This window comes from Phoca vitulina, unplaced genomic scaffold (assembly GCF_004348235.1).
Source record: "Phoca vitulina isolate PV1807 unplaced genomic scaffold, GSC_HSeal_1.0 scaffold99, whole genome shotgun sequence".
NCBI lineage: Eukaryota > Metazoa > Chordata > Mammalia > Carnivora > Phocidae > Phoca > Phoca vitulina.
In genome coordinates, this window is record NW_022589802.1 from 139,684 (window position 1) to 166,675 (window position 26,992).

The 26,992-nt window shown below is 58.1% G+C and overlaps 2 protein-coding genes across 6 annotated transcripts; both read left to right on the forward strand.

Moving 5' to 3' along the window:
- Window positions 1-51: 51 nt before the first annotated feature.
- G6PD (glucose-6-phosphate dehydrogenase) lies at window positions 52-18,230 on the forward strand. 3 transcript variants are annotated; one of them, XM_032397494.1, is made up of 13 exons: window positions 52-254; window positions 1,079-1,206; window positions 8,135-8,172; window positions 8,255-8,363; window positions 9,006-9,223; window positions 10,391-10,549; window positions 10,682-10,807; window positions 11,183-11,276; window positions 11,596-11,782; window positions 11,907-12,142; window positions 12,225-12,301; window positions 12,434-12,526; window positions 18,034-18,230. In XM_032397494.1, the coding sequence occupies exons 1-13, from the start codon at window positions 143-145 to the stop codon at window positions 18,104-18,106; spliced, it is 1,650 nt and encodes a 549-aa protein (XP_032253385.1). In that variant the 5' UTR covers window positions 52-142; the 3' UTR covers window positions 18,107-18,230. The 3 variants fall into 3 exon arrangements, with proteins under 3 accessions (XP_032253385.1, XP_032253384.1, XP_032253386.1); XM_032397493.1 differs by lacking the exon at window positions 18,034-18,230 and adding an exon at window positions 12,626-13,405; XM_032397495.1 differs by lacking the exons at window positions 52-254; window positions 18,034-18,230 and adding exons at window positions 382-530; window positions 12,626-13,405.
- A 114-nt stretch (window positions 18,231-18,344) lies between these two features.
- FAM3A (FAM3 metabolism regulating signaling molecule A) lies at window positions 18,345-26,092 on the forward strand. Of its 3 annotated transcripts, XM_032397509.1 has the most exons (10): window positions 18,346-18,540; window positions 18,877-18,949; window positions 20,476-20,589; window positions 21,145-21,168; window positions 23,055-23,178; window positions 23,291-23,349; window positions 23,860-23,910; window positions 24,211-24,295; window positions 24,372-24,498; window positions 25,359-26,092. In XM_032397509.1, exons 2-10 carry the CDS (start codon window positions 18,937-18,939, stop codon window positions 25,452-25,454), a joined length of 693 nt encoding a protein of 230 aa, XP_032253400.1. In that variant the 5' UTR covers window positions 18,346-18,540; window positions 18,877-18,936; the 3' UTR covers window positions 25,455-26,092. The 3 variants fall into 3 exon arrangements, with proteins under 3 accessions (XP_032253401.1, XP_032253400.1, XP_032253403.1); XM_032397510.1 differs by lacking the exon at window positions 23,860-23,910 and having other exon boundaries at window positions 18,345-18,949; XM_032397512.1 differs by lacking the exons at window positions 18,346-18,540; window positions 18,877-18,949 and having other exon boundaries at window positions 20,526-20,589; window positions 21,592-23,178.
- The last annotated feature ends 900 nt before the right edge of the window (window positions 26,093-26,992 follow it).

Here is a 26,992-nt window from a genome sequence, read left to right on the forward strand (position 1 = left end):
GCTGGGCAGCAGAAGGCCCCGCCCAGGAACAGGGTCGAGGAGGCGTGGCCACACTGCCGGCGGAAGTGGAGCCCTCCGCGAGGGCGCACGGCCGCCCGGGACGGGCGAGAAAACTGGACTGTAGGGTTGGGCCGAGCCAGCAATGGGTACGCGGGCGGACGGTGCAAAGCTGTACGTGGACTCGCGAGGCACCGAGAACGCAGCGCAGCGGCGGTGGGGAGAGAAGGCGCCCGGCAGCCGGGCTGCCCGCGCAGGTGCCCAAGGGGCGGGGCGGGCCAAGGGTGGGAGCCTTACGCGGCTGGAGGGCGGGGGCCCAGCGCGGGATGCGCGCGCACCTCTCGTGCCCTGGCTCCGCCCCGCCCACGGGGGGAGGGGCCACTGCGGCCCCGCCCGCGCGCCTCGCCTGAGGCCGGTCAGCTCAGCCCAGGCGCCCGCCCCCGCTGGTTAAATGAGCCGGCTGGGCGCAGCCCCCGGAAACGGCCGGGGATTCCGAGGCTTTGAGCTCGGCGTTCGAGGGCGGCGAGGCGCAGGTAACGTAGTGGCTAGGCGCCACGCCAGCGGACGAACGTGCTGTGCCGCGAGGCCCTTTGATTTGCCATGCTTGGGAGCGGGGCAAAATCGAGACGGTTTAACCGATCCCAGTGTCCCCTGCATCCCTCCATTGGGACCCTGAGAGGGGCGGCGACCCGCCGGCGTCTCCCAGCTGGGCAGGAGGAGCCCTGGAGTTGCACTCCGTCGTGGGCACGGTCTAACGTGCTCCAGCTCATTGTGGAGTTTTCGCTTGAGTCCGGGGTGAGATGGTCCTGGGCAAGTTTTACTTGGTCCCGCAGAGTTGAGGCTCTAGCTGGAATCCGCTAGTGCTTTGAGTAATTCTGTAAAGTACGCCGTGAAATAAAGCCGCCTGGAGAGTATGGTGGGAGCCCAGAGCCTGCAGTTTTCTAAGCCCCCAGCCATTCAGTGAGTGGTTTCAGTAATCAGGCGTCATGGGGTGAGACCTCAAAGGACCCCTCCAGAAAGTGGCCAACTTCCCCATGCTCTTCTGTTCTTCTGCTTTGTCAACGAGCCTTTCTTTAACCAGAGAGCATCATGGCAGAACAGGTGGCCCTGAGCCGGACCCAGGTGTGCGGAATCCTGCGGGAAGAGCTGTACCAGGGCAATGCCTTCCATCAATCTGATACACATATCTTCATCATCATGGGTGCATCGGTGAGTCTCCCCCAGGCCCCACACCTTAAAAACCAAGCGTAGGGTGTGACGTTGCCTCGGGTCCCTTCCTGCTGGGTGCCTGGGCTTTCGCAGCTGATTGTCTTGGGGCCCCAGGGGCTCTGCTCAGTTGGGCTCTCTCTCTCGGTCCTGCCTGTGCGCCACTCTCATCCCAGTACCACCCAGCATAGGTGCACTGCCAGGCTGTTCTGAAATCTGTGCGCGGCCATTGACCATAGACCCGTGTCCTGGAGCCGGGAGGACTTTAAAAACTGTCTCGTTGGACTTCTTCCTCCACAGGGAAAACTGCAAACAGGGCAGGCTGTTCATTCTGTATCTTTTTTCAAAGCTGTTTGTGACTTGGTAGATGTCACAGTCCATTCCAAAGGCAGGATCTGAGGCCTGAGCTCCACCTTGTCTGTCTCTACCGCAAGTTCCTTGGGAACAAACACTCGACCTTCCTTTGAACGCCATGTCATTACCCCAACTTCCAAGGCCTGCTGAGGAGCTATGACCTGTCCCTCCCCACCCTGTTGTTTAGCCTGTGGAACTGCCATTTTGTTCTAGAAGATCAAAGGGTAGAAGCAAAGGCAGAGGACCATACGTGATGGAGGGGGGATAGCAGAGGGAGGGTGGGTCCTAGTGGAGCCATGACCCCCAGACTAAAGCACCGTGCCCGTGTGCCTTGTGGAAACAAGATCTGCTGGGTGGCAAGATGAGCTGCCGGGGTTTTGTCTCCAAGTAAAAGCGATCTCTCTTCGTTTTCACCCTAGGCATGACGAAGAACCTGCTAACCATCCTGTGACCATTTCTGCCAGTAACTTTTTGTATAATCTTATGCAAGAATCCCACCCAAACTAGCTAGCTCTTGACAGAGTAGGCATTGTCTTTCTGTGCCCTTCCATGTCAAGGTCCCCTTAGCTCTGGCAGAACTTGGTTCTGCAAACAGGGCAGGCTATTCATTCTGTATCTTTTTTCAAAGCTGTTTGTGACTTGGTAGATGTCACAGTCCGTTCCAAAGGCAGGATCTGAGGCCTGAGCTCCCCCTGGTCTGTCTCTACCGCAAGTTCCCTGGGAACAAACACTCGACCTTCCTTTGAACGCCATGTCATTACCCCAACTTCCAAGGCCTGTTGACGAGCTATGACCTGTCCCTCCCCACCCTGTTGTTTAGCCTGTGGAACTGCCATTTTGTTCTAGAAGATGGACCTCTTGGTTCTTTGTTCATGTATCATAAGGTGCCACTGCCCTTTGCAGGGCCTGCTCCCCGCCAGCTTTTGTGATTCTAATCAGAAGTCAGCAGTGCTGGGGGTGGGGGTAGGGCTCTGCCAGAGGGATGAAGGGAGGGAAGGCAGGTGGGCCACCCCAAGCATTGTCCTCTGACTCCGTAACTCCTAGGGTAGGGGGACCCAGGGACATGGGGTGGGGGAGAGCAGGCTTAGTCTCTACCCTGCCCCAGCATGTTCTCCTTAGAGGAGGCAAACCTGTGTTGGCCACAAAGTCTCACACCTAGGACTCTGACCATTAGGCCCTTGGTCCAAGAAACAGGTTGGAGGAGAAAGTTACTCAGGATTATTCCTCCTCCTTCCCCCACCCCCATACCGGGCTGTCATAGGAAGCTCCACCAGAGGATCCCAGGCCATAAGAAATGGCTTAGGACTCCAGGCTCTCAACTCTTAGATGCTTTGTTGAGAGCACCCGAGCTTGCTGTATGACTGGCAAGTGTCTTTCCTTCTCTGCACCTCTAGTGTTTCTGCGGAGCAAATGAGGGCTTTTGAAACAAATGTCAAGGGACCTCGGGCTGAGCTGATTCTGTGACTAGCTCACTGCCTTCGCCTGTGGCCAGCTTGGGGTTGAGCAACTTTTCTTTGCGATTGGTAGGGTTCCCCTTTGCTCTCCTCTGCTCCGAGAGTGACAACCAGACGCTTCCAGAGCAGAAATGGGAAGTGCTATTACAGCAGAGTGAGGTGGGGGGGGCACCCCTTGTCCTGAGTTGTTTGCTCAAGGGGACTGGAGCCAGGTGGGGGGGCCTCCCATGCTCAGGCAGCATCTAGAACAGCTCCCACTCTCCAGTAAGGGGTAGGCAGAGTGGTGCTGAGGGCACACTCTCCCAGAACCTGCTCTTCTGGGAAACCAGCAAGTTCACTGCTCATTCACCCAACAAAGTGATCAAGTGCCTTCTCTGCGGTATAGTGAGCTGCCTTCCCTGTGTGATCTCTGTGCTGGGGGGAAGGGACCCAAGGGGAGTTAGTAGCCCAATCAGAGCTCCTAGTGGCACATGTGACCGAAAACACAGATGGGCCCTTGCGTCCCCAGCCACCTCCAGCCCACAAGTCCCAGGCAGAGGGCCTGCAGGTTCAGGGAAAGTTCCATGCCAAGAGAAGAGCACACGCAGAGCCCCCAGTGGCCCACATGGCTGTCCCCTGCCCCTTCCTTACCTGCCTTGCTCTCACACCGAGCTTCCTTCCTCATGCTGGCTCACAGTTACCCAATAGGCTTTGAGCTGCTCTCTGTTCCTCCCATGTGGCCACTTAACCACTTCTCAGAACTCCCACCCCCAGCCAGGAAGGGCGTGGAGATACCTGCGCTCCCTGTCTGGAAAGCTCTGGAATGAAAGAAACCAGTTTCTCCTTAGAGACCAGTGTTGGGGAGAGGGGGACCTTGGGCCTGGCAAATCATGTCCTCCCCCATCTGATAGGACCTCGGACAGGCTAGAGGACTCTCCCCGACAGGGAATGGAGGAGCAGGGAGAGAACAGGACTGGGAGTCTGCATGGGCAGGATTGGCTCACTGCAGGGTTCTCAGCAAGCCCCTCTCCTCTCTGGACCTCAGTCTCCCCACCTGGACCGTAAGGACCATGGACTTGATGGGTGTTCAGGCCTCATCCCAATGTGTGCCTAGGCGAGGGGTGACCTGGTAGTCCTGGCCCCCCTCTCTTTTGGGGATGTTTCTGGGCTGCTTTTCCCCCTTGGGTCGATAAGATTCTTGCTGTGTCATGATGACCTTGGCACTTCCCCAAAGGCCTGATGATTCATGAGCCCCAGGGTGGAGGAGGGAGCCTACCTCAACAGCCCCCAGGTTCTCTCTCCCCGGTTCCCAGGAGCCAGCTGGGCCCCAGCCAGGGCCCAGACTCCACCCCATAAGGCCAGACAGATCCTTGACCCGGGTGACCCTCGGGGGCCAGGGATGGCCCACCCCTCCCATGCCTCCAGCTGGCGGGCGGCCTCTGAAGCTCTGTGCTGCGCCCTCCGCCCTCAAATCCTCAAACAGAGATGTCAGCGGTGGTTTGGGCTCTTAAAACTAGAAGCTGAGGTCCAACCTAGGTGGCAACAGGCAAGCGGTGGCCCAAGTCCCTTTGCCCCAACTGGGACAGATATTGGTAGCTGGAGATCTTAATGAGGTCCTGCTGGTCCTGCTAAAGTCACCACCTGTCCCCGGGCAGCTCTTTCCCTGCTGTGGTCCTCAGACAAAAATGACAGGGGTTGGGAAGACAGGAGGCCTCCGAGGCGCATTTCACCAAGAGACCCTGTGATCTCCCCCACCCCCACACACAGTGTGCCTATGTTTGGTCGAGGTCTTCCCGTGTTCAGTCTTGCAAAGGCGTCTGGTTGGGGCTGGCGGGGAGGGCCGGCCACCGCACTTCCCATGAGGAGGAGCAGGACCCCTACCGCTGTCCTGGGCCGTCTCTCGCTTCTTCCTCGCATGACTTGGAGCCCAGCAGGCCTCTGGTTGCTGGGGCTGAGCTGAACAAGGCAAGCAGGTTCAGTCGGTAGTTAATCCCAAGGGGAGCCGCAGGAACAAAGAGCTTGGGGTGTTGGGCACTGTGACTCAGCAGACAGGAGACTAGTCCCCCGCTACCAGTCCACTGCCCGCAGCCTATCCCGAGTCCTCTCAGCCCGCTGGAATTTGATCATAAGCAAACATCACCTGCCACAAGGAAGGTTGGGAGGCGTTTGCGGGCTGTGCTTCTGATTGTTTCTCCCGGAGCATGCAGGGCTGAGGTGACCTGAGCAGAGTATCCCTCCAGTGCCGCTGATGGGAGAAGCCAGAGGCGGCCACTGCCGATTTGCTGTGAGGGTGCCATAGTGGGGGCCCCTGGGCAATGAGGGACATGGGCAGGGAGCTAGCTTCCCGGGCTGGCGGCTGGAGTCGGACCATGAAGGACCAGTGACAGCAGCCATCGTGAAGGTGGCCGTTACAACAGGGACCCACTCCACATTGCTCGGGAGATGAGTGGTGAACAGTTAGCAGATGTGAGCAGGGGCACCAACACAGGGAACCCTGCTTCGGGAAACACCCGGTTTGGGAGTTTGGGGTTCCAGTGGAGCCTGGAGATGACCAGTAGACACTTGACTGTGTGGGTTCAGTGCTCACTAAAGTCTGGGCAGGGATACACATGTGGAGGGGTCCACATGCAGGTCCTCACCTAAAGCCCTGGGGGGACATCAGGTCACCCCAGGAGACTTGAGGTAGAGCAAAGAACAGGAGGAAACTCGAGCGTTGGAGGCACAAGGCGCCCCGAGCCTGCACCTGCCCACCCAGAGCAGGGATTTCCCCCCAGAGCCCCCCGGGTGCCCTCCTAACTGCTTATCCCTGGTGGGGATTGAACCAGGTTGGCATTACTTTGCTTCTGATCATGTGGCTTCCATTTTGTGGGTTCATAAGTTCATAGAAATGAGCTTATCCAGTGGTTACATGGCTACTAAAAGGTAATTTTGCATTGACTATTCAGGTCCTTATCCTGGAGTTCGTTTTTCTGACTACGGCAAGTCCAGTGCACCCCAGCTTGCCTTATTCTCTCCCCACTGATCGGCAATGCTCGGTGGAGCGTGGGTTCACAGCCCAGGCCCATCCCCCGCTCTAATTACAGGGTAGGCAGATGAAAGGGTGCTCTGCTCTTCTGTTCTTCAGGAGCCTGTGGCCATTCTTGCCCCTTCCTCTTCCATCTGAAGTAGACAATTCCTTTGTCAGGTCACAAAATTAAAGCATATTGGGATGGCTGCAGTGACCGAACTGGAGCCTGGGGAAAAGGAACTCTGTGATTCTTTCTAGGGAGTCCTCTGTGGAATTTCTGGGATCTGCCATATTGTTGCTTGAAGTTGCCATGTGTTCACACCTTTTTTTTTATTGTGGAAAATTTCGCACATCCACAAAGTCTACACAGTAGTGTGATGAGGGGCGCCTGAGCGGCTCAGTCGGTTGAGCATCCGACTCTTGATTTCGGCTCAGGTCATGATCTCGGAGTCCTGGGATCGAGCCACAAGTTGGGCTCCATGCTCAGCAGGGAGTCTGCTGGAGATTCTCCTCCTCCTTCTCCCTTTGCCCCTCCCTCCATTTTCATGCTCTCTCTCTCTCTCTCTCTTTCTCTCTCTGTCTCTCTCAAATAAGTAATTAAAAACAAAACAGAAAAAAATATAGGGCCTTTCTTGCCATCTCTCCTGAAAGTTCTTAGATGGCCATCCCGGTCAATCCACCCCAAACAACCAGCGATGTAATTTCTACCACAGTTGATTAGTTTTGCCTATCCTAGAGCTTCATTCTCAGCTTGTCCATCTACCTGGTGATTGAGCCTCTGGGCTGTCTCCAGCGCAGGGCTGTTGTGAGTTGAGGCTGCTGTGAACATCCTCTCTAACGCTTGGTGTTGTCAGTCTTCTGGATTACAGCTGTTCTAATGGACGTGAAACAGCATCTAGTGGCTTCATTTGCATTTTCCTGACAACCGATGATCTTGAGCAGTTTCTCGTGTGTTTGTTAGCTCTTCATTTCTCTTCCTTGTGAGGTATCTGGTCACTTTTTCATTGGGTTGTTTCCTTATTATGGTGTAGGAGTAGGTTATATATTCTGGATTATAGGCAGAGTCTGCCTCAGAATGGACTTCCCTGTTTCTGGCATTTTGGTAGAATCCACCAGTGAAGTGTTCCAGCACCAGGTTCAGTGTTGGAGATGCCTTGGTGGAAAAGTTTATGGCCACGATCCAGTTTCCTTAATGACCACTCCCCACTCAGGTCCCTGTCTCTGTTTTGGTAGACTGGATTTTTATAGAAATTTGTCCATTTCATCTAAGTTGTCAGACATGGCATAAGGTTGTTCACAATAATCCCCTTCCGTGTTTTCCTGATTGTACTTTTGTCCTGTTGCACTCATAATTCTTTTTTTTTATTTAAGGTTTTATTTATTTATTTGACAGAGACATAGCGAGAGAGGGAACACAAGCAGGGGGAGTGGGAGAGGGAGAAGCAGGCTTCCCGCGGAGCAGGGAGCCCGATGCGGGGCTTGATCCCAGGACCCTGGGACCATGACCTGAGCCGAAGGCAGACGCCTAACGACTGAGCCACCCAGGCGCCCCTCACTCCTAATTCTTGGTGCCTTTTAAAAAAGTAGTCTTCCCAGAGGGTTGTCTGTTTTTATTAGTCCTTTTCAAACACCAGCTTTTGGCTTTCTTGATATTTTCTTTTGGCTTATTTTCTATTTTATTAATTCTTATTTTTCATTATTTCCTGCCTTGTAATTTGTTTGGCTTTAAAATTCTACTGTTTTGTCTGACTTCTTAAATCAGGCCCTGAGCTCATTAGTTCCGAGCTAAAGGCAGCATCTGAGGCCACATCCCATAGGTTTTGCTATGTGCTACTTCTGTTGCCATTTGGTTCTAGAGTTTTCAGGTTTTCTTCTTTAGCCTGTGGGCTGTTTAGCAGCAGGCTCTTTGGCCTGGGTGTGGCTCCGCTTGCTTGCACTGTGACCAGAGACTGTGGTCTGTGTGATTGCAGGGCAGGCAGCTCAGGGTCAGGGTCAAGAGCTAGCACAGTCTCCCACTTGAGACAGATATGCTTGTGGCTGAGTGGTGACCCTGAGCAGGTGCCCAGGTCGAAAGGGAGGAGACCATCTAGGTCATGCCCCCAGCGTCTCCTAACCATGCCTATTCCCTCTGCCACAGGGCGACCTGGCCAAGAAGAAGATCTACCCCACCATCTGGTAAGCATGTCCCCCCACCGTCCCACTGTCCCCAGCATTCCCCGCCCTCCCCATCCCGGCCACAGCCATGGCGTGCCCTCAGGTGGCTGTTCCGGGATGGCCTTCTGCCCGAAGACACCTTCATCGTGGGCTACGCCCGCTCCCGCCTCACAGTGGCCGACATCCGGAAACAGAGCGAGCCCTTCTTCAAAGTGAGTGGCTTCCAGGGGTCTCCAGGAGGGACAGCCCCCCTCCCATCCCACCCAAGGAGGCCTTTCCTTCCTCCCACTCCTGCCCTCTGCTGCTTCTTCCCTGGGACAGGCCCCCTTCTCCCCGGCCATGGCGGAGGGGCAGGGCCACGTTAGGAAACCTCCTTGGAGCCTCTCCTGCCCTAGCACTTCTCCCCATTGCCTTCCCCAGAGCGGTCACCCGCTCTTGCCACTTCTTGGATGACAGAAGTAGCGTAGGGCGAGGTGCAGGGACCCTTCCGGCCTGAGACCCCTGTTTCCAGCTCCCCTCTGACCTGGACACACCGGGTCCTCCCTGCTGTGCCTCCCACGCCGCCGCCATCCCCACCGCCCGGGCCAGGAGCTGAAGCAGTGTCTTCAGCACAGAAATCTTATACATCTGCCTTTTCCCAACACACCAGAGTGTGGTGTCCTGACTTCGGAGAGAGCTCTGCCAGGTCACAGCTTCCTGAAATGTAACTTCTGTGTCAGGGCCCGAGGCCTCCCCCTGTAGGTGGGCATAGCTGACGAGATGGGGCTGAACCCGGTGTGGAGTTAGGGTGACTGACTGCTGGCGGAGAGGGAGGGCCAGGGAGGGGCCAGTGTCCCTGTATCCGTCTTTCTCAGGCCACACCGGAGGAGAAGCCCAAGCTGGAGGAGTTCTTTGCCCGCAACTCCTATGTGGCTGGCCAGTATGACGACACGGCCTCCTACGAGCGCCTCAACAGCCACATGAATGCCCTCCACCAGGGGCCCCAGGCCAACCGCCTCTTTTACCTGGCCTTGCCCCCCACAGTCTACGAGGCAGTCACCAAGAACATCCACGAGACCTGCATGAGCCAGACGTAAGGCTTGTCTTTTGCCTTTCCTGCTTCCTAGGTGTGCCCTGTCCTGGTCTGGCAGTTGTCCAGAGTCCCTGGGGCAAACTAGTCTACCAAGTCTGAAAAAGATGGTGACCCCTGTTTGTTCTCTACATGAGTTAGCTCTCCAAAGAAGAGAATAGGGTATGAATACAGGGGCTTTCTAATAGCATTTACCGAGAATGCTACCGCACTTACGTACCTTGAAAATCTTGCTGATGACCCTCCTTGGCCCATCTTGCTAGAAATCCAACTTTCCCTGGCCGCTGTTCCTGCGAGGACCACAAGGTGGCAGTGTTGCTCCATGAAACTCCTGCTGCCGGTCGCTTATTCTCTGGTTTTTCAGTGCTTCCCCAGGTCCCCCTCATGAACACAAGGTGGCGGTGTTGCTCCATGAAACTCCTGCTGCCGGTCGCTTATTCCCTGGTTTTCAGTGCTTCCCCAGGTCCCCCTCATGACCACAAGGTGGCGGTGTTGCTCCATGAAACTCCTGCTGCCGGTCGCTTATTCTCTGGTTTTTCAGTGCTTCCCCAGGTCCCCCTCATGACCACAAGGTGGCGGTGTTGCTCCATGAAACTCCTGCTGCCGGTCGCTTATTCCCTGGCTTTTCGGTGCTTCCCCAGGTCCCCTTCATGACCACAAGGTGGCGGTACTGCTCCACAAGAATTTTGCTTTCTCTTGAGCGCTGGTTCTGCCAGTCCGTTTTTCTCTCAAAGACACAGTCATCTGTTTCACTTTGTTCTGGTTTTGAACGCAAAGTTTCACGTTAACTGTTCATGGGGAATAGCAAAGAAAGGGACCTTTGGCCATTTTAAATCCGCAGAGGCAGCTGTGCCCTTGACATCCCCTCCCCCTGCTCCCCCACCTGCTCCCACTTATCCTCGTGACCAGCGGGTCGGGCAGGAAGGCTTCTGAGGAAGTTCTCAGTGTGGCATTGAGGGCTGGGGAGGACAGGAGGTGTCCTCAGATCTGGGGACCCTGCCAAGGTGGGGCAGAAGGGCCCACCCAGCAGAGCTTTGCCAGTCACCTAAGAATGCAAACGGGGAGGGAAGGCTCTGCCTCTTCTCACGGAGGGAGACCTGGGGGAAGGTGAGGTTCTGGCCCCTGCTGCCCAGGGAGGGTGTGGGGTGACACAGCTCTGGGCTCCCACAGAGGCTGGAACCGTGTCATTGTGGAGAAGCCCTTCGGGAGGGACCTGCAGAGCTCCGACAGGCTGTCCAACCATATCTCCTCCTTGTTCCGCGAGGACCAGATCTACCGCATCGACCACTACCTGGGCAAGGAGATGGTCCAGAACCTCATGGTGCTGAGGTGTGGCCAGGGCCAGGCCCGGGCGACAGGGTGGAGGGGGACTGGGTCTGGGCTGGGCGCTCATGGGGCCCAGCCCATCCTGCTGTTGCCCCCAAGGATACAGCAGCACTCTTCACGCTGCCCCTCCTGCAGGTTTGCCAACAGGATCTTTGGCCCCATCTGGAACCGGGACAACATCGCCTGCATCATCCTCACTTTCAAGGAGCCCTTTGGCACTGAGGGCCGTGGGGGCTACTTTGATGAATTTGGGATCATCCGGTGAGAGCCTGTCTCCTTTCCTGGGAGGTCAGCACAGGCAAGGGGTGCAATCCTGCCATTCTGCAGGGTCACCCCTCCCTGTTCTGGGGAGCTCCTCCCACCCCAAAATTCAGATTCACAAGTGGGTGTCTTGAGTGGCCAGTGGTGGCTGTGAAGGGAGGGGTCACTGTCTCTTCCCTTGCCTAAGGGGCCCTCAATGGTAGATGTGAGCTCAGGAAGCAAGTCTCATAGCCTGTTGCTAGAAAGCCCTGTTTGAGGTGCTGAGTCCCCGGAACCTGGCTGACAGGGAGGGGGCGGAGGCGGGCCCCCCCCTTGCTCCTTCCTCCCCGCCCAAATGCCCCCCGAGCCAAGTTGCACCTGCTTCTCCCTCTGCAGGGACGTGATGCAGAACCACCTCCTGCAGATGCTGTGTCTGGTGGCCATGGAGAAGCCTGCCTCCACGGACTCAGATGACGTCCGTGACGAGAAGGTGGGTGGAGGTGCCCCCTCCCGGTCCCTTTTGCCAGGACTGGCAGTGACTGTCATGTCCCCCGGGCAGACCCATCGCCTCTCCTTCAGAAGAAGATGGGGGCGGGTCCAGGTGGTCCCAGGGAGCCCTTGGGTAGGAGAGCCACGGCCATGGCCTCAGCAGGGCGATGCGTGTCCTCCTGTCTGTGCTGACCAGTCACTCCGCCGGGAAGCCCACCCTGCGAGGTCCCCTGGCTTCCTCAGGCCTACTGTCCTCTGTCCCACACATGGCTGCTCCATCCCCTTACCCAAGGAGCCCCTCTCTCCCGGCTCTCTCCCAGGTCAAGGTGTTAAAATGTATCTCAGAGGTGCAAGCAGACAACGTGGTCCTGGGCCAGTATGTCGGGAACCCCAACGGAGAGGGGGAGTCCACCAAAGGGTACTTGGATGACCCCACAGTGCCCCGCGGGTCCACCACTGCGACCTTTGCAGCCGTTGTCCTTTATGTGGAGAACGAGAGGTGGGACGGTAGGTGACGCCTCCGGGCCTGGTAGGCGGGCCGCCGTAGCCCCAGGGAGCCCCGGGGAGCCCCGCTCCCTCCCGCCTGGGCCGCCGGCAGGGCGGGTCCTGAAGGCAGCTGTGCCCCGACCAGGGGTGCCGTTCATCCTGCGCTGCGGCAAAGCGCTCAACGAGCGCAAGGCTGAAGTGCGTCTGCAGTTCCGCGACGTGGCCGGCGACATCTTCCAGCAGCAGTGCAAGCGCAACGAGCTGGTGATCCGCGTGCAGCCCAACGAGGCCGTGTACACCAAGATGATGACCAAGAAGCCCGGCATGTTCTTCAACCCCGAGGAGTCCGAGCTGGACCTGACCTACGGCAACAGATACAAGGTGGACACGTGGCCCGGGGTGGGGGGTGGCTGGGGGGCTGTGCGTGGGCAGGCGGCCTCAGCAGGGACCCTCCTCCTTGTAGAACGTGAAGCTCCCCGACGCGTACGAGCGCCTCATCCTGGACGTCTTCTGTGGGAACCAGATGCACTTCGTGCGCAGGTGAGGGGTCCCCTGTGCCCCCTGTGTGTGCTGGGGCTGAGCTGGGCTCCAGGTGATGCGGCAGCCTTCTCCCTCCCTTACCCCCTCCCTGCCCCCACGAACACCCCCCAAAGCCATACTGTGCCCCCTCAGTGACGAGCTCCGGGAAGCCTGGCGGATCTTTACGCCGTTGTTGCACAAGATTGAGCGCGAGAAGCTCCAGCCCATCCCTTATGTTTATGGCAGGTGAGGGGCCGGGCAGGGAGGGAAGGGTGGGACTGGGGGGTTGGGGCACAGGAGCCCAGGGGCTCCCTCACATCTCCCCTCTGCCTATCACTCTCCCAGCCGAGGCCCCGCGGAGGCAGATGAGCTGATGAAGAGAGTGGGCTTCCAGTACGAGGGCACCTACAAGTGGGTGAATCCCCACAAGCTCTGAGCCCTGAGCCCCAGGTCTCCACCCCACCCACCTTGGCCCTGTCTGTCTTCGTTCCTCCCACTTCCCTGCCCCCCCCAGCCTCACATCGGGAGGGCTTCAGGACCATAGGCCTTAGCCTCACATTCCTGGCCCCCAGCCACCCCGGGCCTAGCTACATTCCGCAACCACCAAGCACTCGAGACTCGCGCTGTGACCATCTCTAGCTGCCACTGGCCCTTCCTGAGCCAGCTTCTGTCCACTGGACTGAGCCCCAGCAGAAGGAAGCAGAGTGGCTTTTCCACCTGTCCTGGGCTCCTCCACCTAGGACAGGAGTGAGGGATGATGGAGGGGACAGTGGGCGGGCATCCGTGGGCCAGTGGCCACCCCACACTCCTGCTGGCTGTGAGCAAGGTCCTTGGAACTGGGGGGAAGGGGTCAAGTGTTTTCACACCAGTCTCAGTGCCACTCGACATTCCTGGTCACCCGCTGGAAGGGACCTCCCTGCTGCCCAGCAGTCCCCGGTGTCTTGGGCCCCCTGAATGCCCCTCTGCCCCCCTCAGCTCTCCCCACTACCCCAGTTCTGCACTCCATGGCCCACCCACTTCAGTGCACCTACAGGGGGCCCCCTTGCCACTGGAAAAGCAGAAACAGCCAGTGGTGCACCCCATCTCAGCCCCTGCCATTAAATCCACAAACACACCCGCCTGCTCCCTGCTTGTTTCCTTCCTGCCAGTGGACCCATCCCTCACCTGGTTCTTGTCACCCACGTCCCTCCCCAGCGTGGGCTTGGCAGTCTGGACCTTGTTCACCCCTGACCCCATGTCTAGTCATGACTGAGCCCAGCTGCCTCCTGAGAGCTCCCCCCCCATCTGTGCTCTTCACCCTGCCCCACTCCACGGAATTTCATCACCAGACCGCGTAGGGGTACGAGATTGGGTCACATTCATTTTCACCTTCCAGTGAATGCTCCCACTGCACGTGCTGCCCACATGGGCCGCCTCCGCCCTGACCTTGTCCCTGCCACAGCGAGGTCACGTCACAGAATCACTGAGGGCCGTTTACATGCATTGCCAGTCTACGGAGGCAAGAAGTACTTAGGAAGGAGAGGCAATGGGCTTTTGTGACTGACCCCGGATGCCGGGGTGGGGGTATGGCAGCACAGCCGGAGAGGGGGAGCTTAGGACAGCAGACATCCATCCTCCCACAGCTCCCGAGGCCAGAAGTCAGAAATGCTGGTGTCGGCAGGGCGGCGCTCCCTCCGAAGGCCCTGGGGGCCTGCCTTGCCCCTCCCAGCTGCTGGTGCGGCCGGCGTCCTTGGCCTTCCTTGGCTGGTAGCCGCGCCACCCCAGTGTCTGCCCCCTGTCTCTACGCACTGCCTTGTGTCTGTGCGTGTGTGTCTCCTCCTGGTTTCTCTTCTTAGAAGGACGCCAGTCATATCAGATTAGGGGCCCACTCCATTCCATGACCTCAGCCTAACTTACCTTGATTCTCTCTGTAAACACTCCCATTTCCAAACAAGGCCACATTCCAAGGATCCAGGTGGACACAGATTGGGGGGACACTGCTCATCCCAGTACACTCCTCACAAAGGCGGCAGCCCGAGTGTCCGTCCTGCCCTCTCCACCAGCTCTCCTCAGCCTGGGCTCTGGGAGATGCAACCAAGCAGGAACAAAAGGACAAAATGATGCGATGGTGGTACATTTTATGGAGGGAACAAGCAGCCCAGAAAATCAGGAGGGATGCTCTGCTCCCGGCCAGGTGAAGACCTAGCCCAGGGTGCTGTGGTTGTCAGGGTTTGGCCCCTCTGTCCCCCACCCTGCTTGGGAGGCAATTGCCCGGAGCTTTTTTTGCTCTAACCATCTGGGCCTCTCCTGGTCCTCCCACTGAGAACCAGCTGGGCTCCCTCCTGCATGGTCCCCTGGGCTGGGATGGCAACAGGTGCGAGGCCTGGTGAGGGTGAGGAAGACAGGGGCACAGCCTGACAGGCAGAGTGCTGGCTGTGGGGGATGGGCCAAGGTTCCCACCTGGGGACAATACATAAATAAAGAAGAAGCTGTAATGGTGGGCTTTTCTCGTCCCATAAGCGAGGCTAGCGGGTCACCCCTGTACACACAAGCACTCTCCCCGTCCCCTCCTGTAACCAGGGAGGTGGTGCCTTCAGGTTAAGGAAGGAGGGAGATCACCAAGGTCACCTAAACAGGGAAGGAAGGAGCTTCATGGGATTAGGACAGATCACAGACCTTTAAGTGGTGATTTTCCTCGGTGGGATCTGGACCTCAGGATCCCTCCTAGCCCAGGTCATGCAGAGCAGCTGAGAAGACTCCATATGGACAGGATTGGAGGCCAGGCTTCAGCCAGCAGGCAGGGGCCTTGGTCCTTCTGGTGCCTGTGGCCTCCTGGAGAGGGGGCCGTGGCAAAGGCCTCCCCAGGAGCTAGTGGGGGCCAGCCTAGGAACTCCTGGGCTCCCCTGTAACCCTTTGGCTCCCACGTAGCCACAGAGGGTCTTGCCCTTGACTGTGGTGCAGCCTCATGCCTGGGATGGGCAGATGAGCTGGGGTGACACACAAGGGATGGTGGCCAGGAATGGGGCAGAATGGGTCCCTGAAGATGTGGCCGCGCCTTCCCCCGCTTACCACCAGAGGGCGCTGTCCTGCCTACTCTTAAGTTCCCAGCCACTAAGGCCCACCAAGCACCCTGGAACTTCTAATCCTCAAGATACAGACCTGAGGATAACTTCAAACCCTTGGGGGTCAGGGAGAAGCCAAATAAATGAACATGTGGGAGTGCTTCCTGACCCTAGGAGAGGTCTTCAAGCTCAGAGTCCTTTGCAGAGCCCCACAGACATTCATAGACTCTGGGGGACCCAGCAGAGCTGTGTTCCGGGGATAATCTTCTTGGCTTCCCAGGCCCGCTGGGGAACCTGCTGGCCTGGCATCACCAAGGAGGATGGTTCTGGAAGTGTGGGAAGATCCACATAAGGGCAGCAGCAGGAGCCCAAAGTAGAAGCGGGACCCAGCTCCTCTGGGGCCCCCAACACATGATGACCGTGTGTGAGTGGGGAGGGCAGAGTGTTGGGACCTCCTGATCTCCTCCTGCTCCGTCTCTACTGTGACAGGCATAAGGGCCCAGGTGAGGGCAGTCAACTGACACCCCAGATCTGGGTGCTACACTGGGGCATACACATAAGGGCCCTGGTAATGACACTCAACTGTCACCTGACCCCGGATGACTGAGGAACAAAGAGAGAGGGACCTGATGAAGACAGTCAACTGTCATCTCAGCTCTAGGAACCTGCAATGGGGAAGAGGCATGAGGTCCCAAGTAAGGACATTAAGCTGTCACCTCAGCTCTGAGTGAATACGATCTGACACAGTAGTTAGGGCCTTGCTGAACTAAGACAAGTGTCACCTCATTTCTGGAGCCCTACAATGGGGAAGAGAGACGATAGACCCAATGAGGAGACCCATCTGTCACCTCAGGTCCGGGTGGCAACATGAGTGCTGAGGTATAAGGGCTTTCAGCTGGCTCTAGATCTCTACGTGGGGACAGAACAGGAGGGCCCATGTGAGGACAGCCAACAGTCCCCTCAGCTCTGGGTGGGCCCAAGTTTCAACGTTCAACTAACCTTTAACTTCTGGATGCTGACACTGAGGCAAGGCTTAAGGGTCAGGAGTGGAGAGTCCCCTTTCCCCTCAGCTCCTGGTGCCCAACCTCGGGTGGAGGAATGAGGGACAGGTGAGGTCATTTGACTGTTAGCTCGGATCTGGATCCCTACCCTGAGACGGAGAGCGAGAACCTAAGACACGATGCCCACGGAGCGCTGCGGCCGTGTGAGCTGGTGCGAGCTATGCTAGGGCAGGGACCCGAGCCCCATCAGTGTGGCTACAGCAGCCTGAGATGTGAGGGCCCAGGTGACGGCATTCCAGTGCAAGCCCAGGTCTTGACCCCCGTGCAAGAAAGGAGAATGAGGCACTAGGTAGAGATGTGAGAGCCCAGATGAGGACAGTCATGTGCAAATCTTGCTGCCTGTTCTGGAAAGTGGAAGGAGGGGCCATTGAGGCCATATTCCACTGGCCCTTAAGCTGTGGGTTATTGAAGACAGGCAGAGGCAGGACGGACCAGGTGGGAGCAATCAATTGTCACCTGAGATCTGATCGCCTAATCTAGACTCGAGGCAAGAGGTCCCAGGTGAGGAGACCGACTCAGGGGTAGAAGCACGCAGGCCCATATGATTGCCATCAACTGATAACGCCGCTTCAGCGTCTACACTGAGAGAAGCAAATGAGAGAGCTGTTGAGGACCTCCAGTGGCACCTCAGCTATGGGGACTACACGGGCACAGGTCAGAGCACCCAGAGGAGACATTCTGTGCTATGTCACGCCCCTTGCCTGCACTGGGGCAGGAGGAGACATGAGGGCCTAGGACATGAGAGTGTAATCCTCTCTATGTCCTGACTGAAAAGCAGTCCCAGAGAAAACAAGGGAGTTGTGCAAGGTTGCCCCAGAAGGCCCAGAAGATCTGGAATTGGATCCCATCACTTATGTGGTGCCTGTGGGGATGGTGGATGTGCCTCTGGACCCTCAGGGGGACTCATTAAACCAAACTTTCCGAAATGCCTGCTCTGAGCAAGATGTAAACACTTGTCTCTGAGCTACCAGTCTGGCAGGTTCCCCATGCCTGGCTGGCCGCCCAAGAGTGTGGGTAGCCAGGCGCTCCCTCTACTGGGCACCGCGACTACAAGCATTGCAGGAAAGACCCGTCGTACCCAGGGTTCCCTACTCGCAGATCTGTACGTTTGACGGATGGTCAGCATTATCTCTGATCCCAAGTTCACGAAAAAGAAAAAAAAAAAAAATACTAATCCCCGACTGCAGCAGCAGGGGCCTGAAACTGACTACCTTGATCTTGTATGTTGTGTATACCAGCGGAGAAGCTACTGGATTCTAGCCAGAGCTGTCACTGCCTGGCACTACAAGCTTTATCTATTTTGGATTCTTTCCTTAGGAAGGTTCCCGTAAGTGGGATGATTGGGTCAGAGGGCACAGATGTTTCCTGGGCTCTCAGGCCGCCGGGCTGCAGCTCTGCCGGTGCGTGGGCCGGTGTCCCGGCTGCCTTCCAGCCTCAGGAGGGCAGGAGGGGCGCGGGCAGGAGCTCGCCGCCGTCGGCGATACGCGACACCTGTGGACGTGCTTCCGCCTGGAGAACAGAGTGCGAGGAAAGGCATCGCTTTGGCCCCGGGCTCGTCGCGCTCTCCTGTTTCCCCCGTGTCCTCTTCTGCGCCTCCAGCTCTGAAAGACACACATCTCAATTTTCAAACAATTTCTAATTGCGCCCCCAGATCCATCCGCTGCGTCCAGGCTTCAGGAATCCGACTGCAGGCCACGAGCTCAACCCCAGCCCTCGCAGCCTAGGAAGGCTGGAGCCCCACCTTGGAGGAGCCTGAGGGGAGACGTGCGCTTCGAAGCCGCCGCGGGATCCGCGCGGAGGCCACCCGGCTCCTCCCCTGCGGCGGCCGGCGGCCCCGGCGAAGCGCACTCAGAGGCGGGGCCGGCGCGGGCCCCTCCCACCCGGCGCGCAGGACGCACGGTGGAGGCGGGCCTGTGGGCGGGGGTGCGCGGAGCCCGGGGTGGGGACTCCGCAGCCGCCTCCCGTTTGAGCGCCCGGCGGCAGGGCCCGAGCGGACGGCAGGGGTGGTGCCTGCGGGCCGTGGCCCCGCCCCGGGCCGCCATTGCCGGGCCTGTCGGGCAGAGCTGCGCACCTCCCTCGCCTCCCGTCGCGGAGCGGAGCCGAGCGGCCGGCCTGACCAGGCTGCCCCCGACCCGGCTCGCATCTCCCCCACGGCCAGGCAAGTCTCCACCAGCCTGGCCCGTGTCGTCCGCCCCCAGCCTTGGGGCGGAGGGGGGCGGCCTGAGCTCAGGGCCTCCAGCGGAGGAGGCCTCTGTCCAGGAGAACCACCTTTACTCCGCGGCCCCAGAGGCTCCCGTGGGCACGATCGTGAGCCGACGAGTTCCGGAGGACCCTCCTGCCCTGGCAGGGCTTCTCTCCGCATGCGCGAGAAGCCTGACCAGCTGGTTGGACGAACAACCCGGTGCACCGATCGCGACCTCCTAGCAACAGGGGCCAAGCCCAGGCTCATCCTTGAGTCCCACCCAAACCTGCTCTTCTGCTTTATTGTCCCCAGAGCGCACGGTCCCCAAACAGTGCACCTGCCGGCGGCCCCAACCCAGCGGTAGAAGTGGACATGAGGTTGGCAGGTGGGTGGCTTCCACAGTGAACGGGTGGCAGTTGGAAAGGGGACCGGACTGGAGGCCCAGGTGTCCGAAGGTCTGCCTGGAGGGGCCCGAGTAGACCACTGAGTGTGGTTTTGGCAACGAAGGGCACCGCACAAACACTCATTCTGTGACCTTGAGTAAATCCTTTCACCTCCCAGGACTTCAAGAGCTGTGAAAGGAGGATCAGGGTAGTCGATTTCTCCCAACTCGGATAACTGGCCGCTGTCTGAAAAAACGAGCTGTGGGAGAGGCTGCTGCAGGGAGCATGGCGGCTAGGTGGGGAGGGGGCGGGGTGCAGGAGCGGAGACGCGTGGTCTTAGAGTGGGAACTGCCCGGAGTGGCGATGGGGCTGGGTAAGAACCGGTGCCAAAGCTGCCCTCGGCCTGACGACTGAGATAGATGGCTTGGCTGGGGGAGGAACACATGAGGGTGGGCGGTGGCGAGCAGAACTCAAGAATTGGAGTTCAGAACTGCTAAAGGTTGCAGCCTTGTAAACGTATCGCAGTAGAGCTGGCTGGTGAGGAACTGGCTGGGAGGGTGTGGCCTCAAGATCAGCGAGGGCTGGAGCAAAAAATAGTCCCTGCTCTGTGGGTTAATTCGAGGCGGGGAGTTGAGGAGAGGATACTGTACGCAGAGAACGCAGCCTGGGACAGAAGCTGGGCACGTCCAGCGTTTCAGGGGAGAGTGGAGGAGGACAATCTAAGTAGGGAGGATGAGGAGCATCCAGATGGGGTTAGGATGTGCTGTCACAGAAGCCACTGGGGAAGTGTTTCCAGCAGGAGGACCGGGCAGCCAACTGAGAGGTCAGGAAGATTGGGGCCAACGGGTGACCCAGGAAGTTGACTCCAAGAAGGTGATACATGGCCTTGGCCACAAGCTGTTTCGCTGGGGTGATGGAGATAAGGCCACACTGGAGTAGGTTGGAAGAGAGTGGATGGTGAGACTGGGGAAGACGAAGGGAGGGGGGAGAAGTCAGTGGCTGGATGTGATTTGAAGGAGGGCCTCTCCTGTGCTTTCTCACAATGGGAGGTGTTGCAGGTCGAGGAGAGTGAGAGAGGATGACAGTCATTGAGAGGAGAGCTTAGGGTCCAGCTCACAACAGCTGCAGGAAGTGGTCTTCAAAAGGAGTACGGACCCTCCCCTCCATCATGACAGGAGAAAAAGAGGACAGGACAGATGGGATATAAATATGTTGGTAGCCTCAGAGGCAGAAAGTTAGGGGGCTCCTGAGGGAGGCTTGGAGCCTCTTGAGCAGTAAGGTCTGCTAGGCTCCTCCACACGTGCCACAGAGAACCAAGCTGAAAGCCCTGGATTCAGGGTCCTCCTTCTACCTACCAGGAGCTCAAGTCCCCCTCTCAGGCCTGGCAGATGGCAGCAGGTCCCCACCTTCCTGTCCTCTGCTCACTTCTTCCCAAGTGGCAGGGAGATTCAGTACTGAGAGGCCCCAGGGTCATTCGGGAGCTCACTGGCAACCAAGGTGGCCTTGCCCCTGTCTGTCCTGCCTCCAGGCCCCCTCCGCATTGTGGCCCTGGTTGTCACCGTGGGCCTTACCTGGATCGTGGTCAGCATCCTCCTGGGTGGGCCTGGCAGTGGCTTTCCTCGCATCCAGCAACTCTTCACCAGTAAGTGTGGGACACTTCTTCACTCTGCTGTGGAGGCCGCTCTGGGGGGCACTCTGGGCGTGTGGGCAGAGGCTCGGGGCGGGTGGGGGCGGCCTGGGGTTTCGGTCTCTTCCTGGCAGGCCACCTCTAGCTGCCCTCGGGTTTTCTCCTGGCACCCAGCACAGTCCTCCCCCTACCACCCAATTGCTTCAGCTGGGAACTCCAGTCCCTGCTAATTAGAACTCTGTGGCCTGTTGGAGTCAGCGGAGTCAGTGAGGGGCAGGGGGATTCTGCTGAACGTTGGGGACAATATCCCAGCTGCTCCCTGCAGGCTCTATCCTGGCCTCTGGGATGGGGAGGGCACTCTATACCTTGTTATTAGTAGCCCTTCCCCCAAGTACTGTTTACAGTTGTCATTTACCCTTTTTCCAGAGCAGGGGGCTTGCATCTGGCTTAGCCCCTGGCCCCTGAGCCTGACTGACCCTCCACCTTGAGTTCATGGTATAGGGCCAGGGCGCCCTGCTGCCGGCCCCTGGAGGCCTCCACCCTAACACAAACAACTCTCTGTACCCACAGGCCCAGAGAACTCAGTGACCACAGGTAAGGCTCCATCACCTCCCCACCCCTCCCCCGTACCCAGCCCTCAGAGCACGGCCTGCCTCCAGTCCTCCAGGGTCTCTGTTCTCCAGCCATCCCTCCCCAAACTAGCTGCTTGCATGCTGTGAACCTAGAAAACCAGTTACCTGCTTCCAGAATACACTGGTGAGACAAGCGTGGAATAGACATCCCCATTTCAAAAGGGAGAAACTGGAAGGAATAAAGGGGTCAGCAGTCCCAGCAAGTTGAAACCCAGCAGGGCAAATGCCATCAGGATTCAAGGCCTGAGAAGAATCCTCTGTCCTCTGGCCCCACTGGAGGGGGGGGGGCACCCTCTGGTGGGGGCAGTCCTACCCTCTGGGCCTGTGCCATCTCTGCCCTCAGAGCCGTCCTTACTTCCTTCTGTCCTTTTTCTGTCCCTTTCAGCCCAGGATGGCAGTGTCTCAAAAACCTTGTTGGTGTCTCTGAGGTCGGAGACAGGAGGGCCCCGCAGGTCTCGATTCCTGGCTTCTGCTGACAGGATTGAGTGGAGCCACAAGTCACACGCCTCAGCTCTTTAGTAAATGGCCCTCCGACCACAGCCTTGGTGTTCTATCCAGAGCCTGCTTTCTCATATTCTGCAATATGATTAGACTGAGTATTTTCCAAATTTACACATTCTGGTTCCTTTGTGCTTAACAATTCCATTTTCAACTTCTCTTTCTCTCCTCACATCTTACTGTGAGCAGCAAGGAGAAACCAGGCTGTGCTCTCCAGTGCTGTGTTTGGAGATCTCCTCAGCTAAGTATCCCAGCTCAGTGTTTTACAAGTTCTGCTCTCCACAAAACATTAGAACCAGATTTGGCCAAGTTCTTTGCCACTGTATGACGAGGACCCCCTTTCCTCCAGTGTCCAGTACCATGTTCCCCATTTCCACCCGAGACGACGTCAGAAGCGTCTCTAAGGCGCCCATCGGCGGCAGCGCTCCGGGCCCCATGTGCTCTCTCCGCGCCCTTCCGTCTCGCTCCCACCAGAAGCGCCTCTGACGTCCTTATTTCTACCAGCACTCCCATGAGGCAGTCTAGGCCTTGTCTAGGCCGTTTCCAGTTTGTGGGGGACTTGTAATAGCTGCACCCCACCCCCCGCCTCCTGCTATCAGTTTCCCCGGGGCAGCTGGATGGATTAAATGACAGACATTTCTCCTCTCAGGAATGTTCGGGAAGCCGGAAGTCCGAAATCTAGCTGTTGGAGGGCTACAGCCCCTCTGCAGGCTCCAGAGGAGGGTCCTTCCTGCCTCTTCGGGCTTCCAGGGGCCCCGGGTGTTCCTTGACTTGTGGCCACGTCCCTCCTGTCTCTGCCTCTGTCTGCACACGGCCTTCTCCTCTGTATCTGTCTTGTCTTCTGTGTCTTATAAGGACACTTGTCATTGGATTTAGGGCCACCCTACTCCGCGATGAGCTCATTTTAACAAATCATGTCTTCAGTGAGCCTATTTTCAAATAGGGTCATATTCGAAGGTGCTGGGAGTTAGGACTTCAACACATCTTTTGTGGGTCACAATTTAACCTGTAATGGAGGCCGCCCTGCTCCTGTCCTCCCCACCTGTGCTCTGTTCCCGGCAGGGCCACAGCCAAGGCCAGCCCTCCTACATCTTTTCTCTTCTCCCACCGGGGGCAGAAAAGCCTCCCCGAGGTCCCTGTCACCTTGCCCTGAGGCCAGCCCCAGTAGGACGCAGAGTGTCTGTGGAAGTGTCCCTGGCCTTGGCCTGAGCCATGTCCTCTCCATCCCCTGTTGGTCCCCTGTTCTGTGGCCACTCATGCCTCCCTGTGGGCTGGTCCTGACCTTCCCCTCTCAGATCTCAGGTGACCCCAGGGCCAGGCCTGTGGGTCACTCCTGCTGTCCCTGCTCAGAGCCACGAGCCAGGAAGTACAAATGCGGCCTGCCCCAGCCGTGTCCTGAGGAGCACCTGGCCTTCCGCATGGTCAGCGGGGCTGCCAATGTCATCGGACCAAAGATCTGCCTCGAAGATAAAATGTGAGCTCCTTGGGGTGGACGGTGGGGGGGCATAGGAGACTGGAAGCTGGATCTGTGGAGGGAAGTGGAGCAAATGTGCCATTTGAGGGCCCTGCCACCCCCACCCCGCTAGGCTCATGAGCAGTGTCAAGGACAACGTGGGCCGTGGACTGAACATCGCCCTGGTGAATGGTGAGTGCCTGTGATGTGGGGTCAGAGTTGAGATCGGAGAAGCCATGTCATGACCTGCCACCCTCCTTCCCTGTGCCCTCCCCATGAGGAGGCATCTGGATATTGGCCTTGGCCCTCACCTCCCCTCCCCTTCCCTCTGGGAATTCCCAGGGAGGCCTGGGAAGGGGTCTGTGCAAGCTGAATTTTCCACAGAAGAAGTGACCCAATAAACAAAAGCACAGTAGCAGTAAAGAACCAGAAGTTTCCAGGAAGTTGGAGGGGATTTCCTAGGAAGCCCCTGGAGAGCCTCAAATGGCAGACAGAACCTCCACAGCCTCGGATGGGCTGCAGCTGTCTGAACAAGGGGGCACAGTGGGCATGAATATGAGGGAATGTTTGAAAAGCTTCCAGAAGGTCTGCACTCAGTGCCCAGTGCCGTGTCCTTAGCCTTGTCTAGGGGGGCTGAGGTGGTAGGGTGGAGTTGCCCTGACGGCTCACCCAGCAGGACCCCCTCCCTCCCTCTCAACCCAGGGGTCAGTGGTGAGCTCATCGAGGCCCGGGCCTTCGACATGTGGGCAGGAGGTGAGTGGTCACCATGTGCAGCAAAATGACTGGGCATCTTTTCCCCGAAGTGCCGCCCTCTGTCCATTCACTGCAGCTTCTTGAGCACTTCCTTGGGTTTGGAAAAGGCAGGTGTATGGTCATAGGGGTGGCCCTGGCTTCTTATACCAGTTTGTCCCTTCACTTACTTGGCGACCCTTGGTGGGCGTGTCCCTGGCCTGATCCCTACTTGAGTTTCCTTGTTTGGAGAACAGGGGTCGGTGGGGAATGGGCACTCCGTGGTGCCTGATGCTCCATGTTTCATGGGACCTGTCACCCCAGATGTCAACGACCTGCTGAAGTTTATTCGGCCACTGCATGAAGGCACCCTGGTATTTGTGGCATCCTACGACGACCCAGCCACCAAGTAAGTGACTGCCGAGGCCAGCCTCAGCCTCACCCTCCCACAGCGACCGCTTATATCTCTTCCTTCTGTGTGGCAGGATGAATGAAGAGACCAGGAAGCTTTTCAGCGATCTGGGCAGCAAGAACGTGAAGGATCTGGCCTTTCGGGACAGCTGGGTGTTTGTGGGGGCCAAGGGCGTGCAGAACAAGAGCCCCTTTGAGCAGGTACGGGTGCAGAGCCCAGAGCAGTGTGCCCACCCCTTCTGCCTCCGTCCCGCCAGTGTGCCTTCAGTCCACGCCCCTGAATTCTCCTCCAGCACCAGCACCCCTACCCAGGGTAGTTCCAGACCCCTCGCCGTCGGCATGGGGAAGGCCAGTAACTTTGACCCCTCCAGGGTCTTTAAATGGCAAAGCTTTCACAATGGCAAGACTCACAATTAAGAAATCTTTCTCCCAAACATCTTCAAGATGCTCAGGCTGGTCCCATCCTGCTGCGACCCAGTGCCCTGGTTCACACCGCACTTCGTGCTCCCACCAGCCCCTGCTGCCCTCTGGTCGACTGCTCCTCCAGAGCCACACGTGCAAGCCCCAGGCACCATCCTCATCTGTGGGAGGCTCCTAGCCTGGTGCAAGCCACAGTGCCCCCCAGTCCTGCCCCCCCACACACACACAGCAGGACAAGGCAAACACGCTGTTCAGTGGTTTCTGGAAGGCTCTGGCTGCCAGAAAAGAGCAACTCAGCACCCCGAGAAGAAATGCGCCCTCTGGCTTTGTTCTTCCTGAAGCTTCCAGCAGCTCCCTGCGGGCCAGGTGAGGGTGGGAACGTACATCATGTTCCCTCCTTACCTTCCCTGTGTGTTCCAGGCCCACACACACGCAGAGCAGTTGGCTCCCCCACACTCCACCTGAGGGAAGCAGGCCCGTGCAGCTATTGCCATTTCGTAGATGAGAAAATCGGGGGATGGGGGCGTGAGTGCCCTGAGCATGCACGGTTGGTTGACACCAGCACAAGGGGACTGAAAGCTCTGTCTGTCCCTTATGCCTGAGGGCTGAGGCCATGACTTCCTGCTCCCCAAACCCCACAGCACGTGAAGAACAGTAAGCACACCAATAAGTACGAAGGCTGGCCTGAGGCGCTGGAGATGGAAGGCTGCATCCCGAGGAGGACCGCGGCCAGCTAGCCGGCCGAGCGCAAGGACCAGGCTGAGGGCGGCTGCGTGTGCCCGGCCGGGAGGAGGCAGTGGTGGCGCGAGGGCGGGGCTGACGCCTGAGCCCGCGCCCAGCCGGGAGCGCTCTTGCCCCAACACGTCGGGGCTCCAAGGCAGTGACCGGGGCCCAAGTGTGACTGGTGGGGGGGCTGCAGGGCCCAGCCGCGGCTCACTTTGACGGGGGCAGTCAGGTACCCATCTCCTTTTTCTAAAGCTGCCTCCCCTGGGGAGCCCCAACCTGATCCCCAAGCACCTGCAGCTGCAAGGGCCGCGGGGTGTGCCCGCCCCCTCACTGCACAAATGTGGTAGCAGCCCTGCAGGGGCTGGGCATCTTCCAGAATCTCTCCACCCCAGAGCCACTTGCTGCTCTTTGGGCTAATCCTCTGTTTCCAGCATGAGTCCTTCCGATGAGCCACACCTGGTGGCCGCTTCAGGACGCTGGCCGCCTCCTGCCTTGCTCTCTGCAGGAAGGGGCCTCCTTGGAGCCAGGCTGGCAGGGGCGCTAAAGGGGCACCTGACCACCATCCTTAGCGCAGCAGATGCCTCCTGCAGTTTGTCAGGGGGCCCGCCTTCTAGATGACCTCTTAATAAATTAGTGGCCCCCAACGGAATCAAGTGCATTCAGTGGGGAGTCGGGTGGCGTTGTCCTTGCGGGGAGGGACCTGTTCCCGCAGCCTTTGTTTTCAGGGCTCCTGCCACTGACAGGCAGCTCCCCAACTGGCGTCCCCATAGCCCTGCCCAGGAGAGATGATTCTGCCCTCTGGGGATGCAGGAAACCCACCAACTTCCTCAGACACCTCCAAGGCCGGTAGAGACAGGGATGAGGATTAAAACCAGCCAGGTGCCTCCTCACTCCCCACGGCCTCCCTCAAGAGCTAGGGTGTCTACCTGCAGCACTTGACTTTGGATGCCTTTGAGATCAGGACTTCGAAGCCCAAGTCATGTGAGCTATTTGGCATTTCTTGAAGATGGCAGTTCTGTTTCCCTTTAATGAGCATTAAGTGAGAACCAGCAAGAAACTATAAGGAGTATTGCTGGAATGGCACATCCGGGGGCAAAGAAGCGGTCTGAGGTCAGAAAAAGGAGAAAAGGCAGTTTGAACTTCCTAGATTTGGGGAATCCAGGAGCCAGCCAGGCAACCTTGAGGGGGCTGAGGCAGGGGCGAAGGACTTCACGAGTCCTGCTGTGGAGACGGGCTTCCCGAGCCCTCACCTCCTAGGAATTCATTGCTACCAGAATGTGAACAGAGTGTCAAGAAAGGAAAGTATTTAAGGAGCAGGCAGAAGAGGAGTGAGAGGCCCAGGGACCACCCAGAGGAGAGGCTGCAGTTGTGATGCCAGGACCTCAAAGGTCAGGGAAGTGGAGACGCAAGGAGGGCCCAGATGCTGATCATAGAAGTCCACTCCCAGCCTGACCCTGAGCCAAGTGCTTTATGTGCATTCATTATTTATACACTTTCTTTTTTAGAACAGTCTTAGGTTCGCAGCAAAGTTGAGCAGAAAGTACAGAGA

Coding starts and splice junctions, on each gene's coding strand:
- G6PD (XM_032397493.1), top strand. CDS start 143: ATGGGTACGCGGGCGGACGGTGCAAAGCTGTACGTGGACTCGCGAGGC. Junction 10,550..10,681: donor CAGAACCTCATGGTGCTGAG/GTGTGGCCAGGG, acceptor CCCCTCCTGCAG/GTTTGCCAACAGGATCTTTG. Junction 11,277..11,595: donor ATGACGTCCGTGACGAGAAG/GTGGGTGGAGGT, acceptor GCTCTCTCCCAG/GTCAAGGTGTTAAAATGTAT.
- FAM3A (XM_032397509.1), top strand. Junction 21,169..23,054: donor AGAGAACTCAGTGACCACAG/GTAAGGCTCCAT, acceptor GTCCCTGCTCAG/AGCCACGAGCCAGGAAGTAC. Junction 23,350..23,859: donor GAACATCGCCCTGGTGAATG/GTGAGTGCCTGT, acceptor CTCTCAACCCAG/GGGTCAGTGGTGAGCTCATC.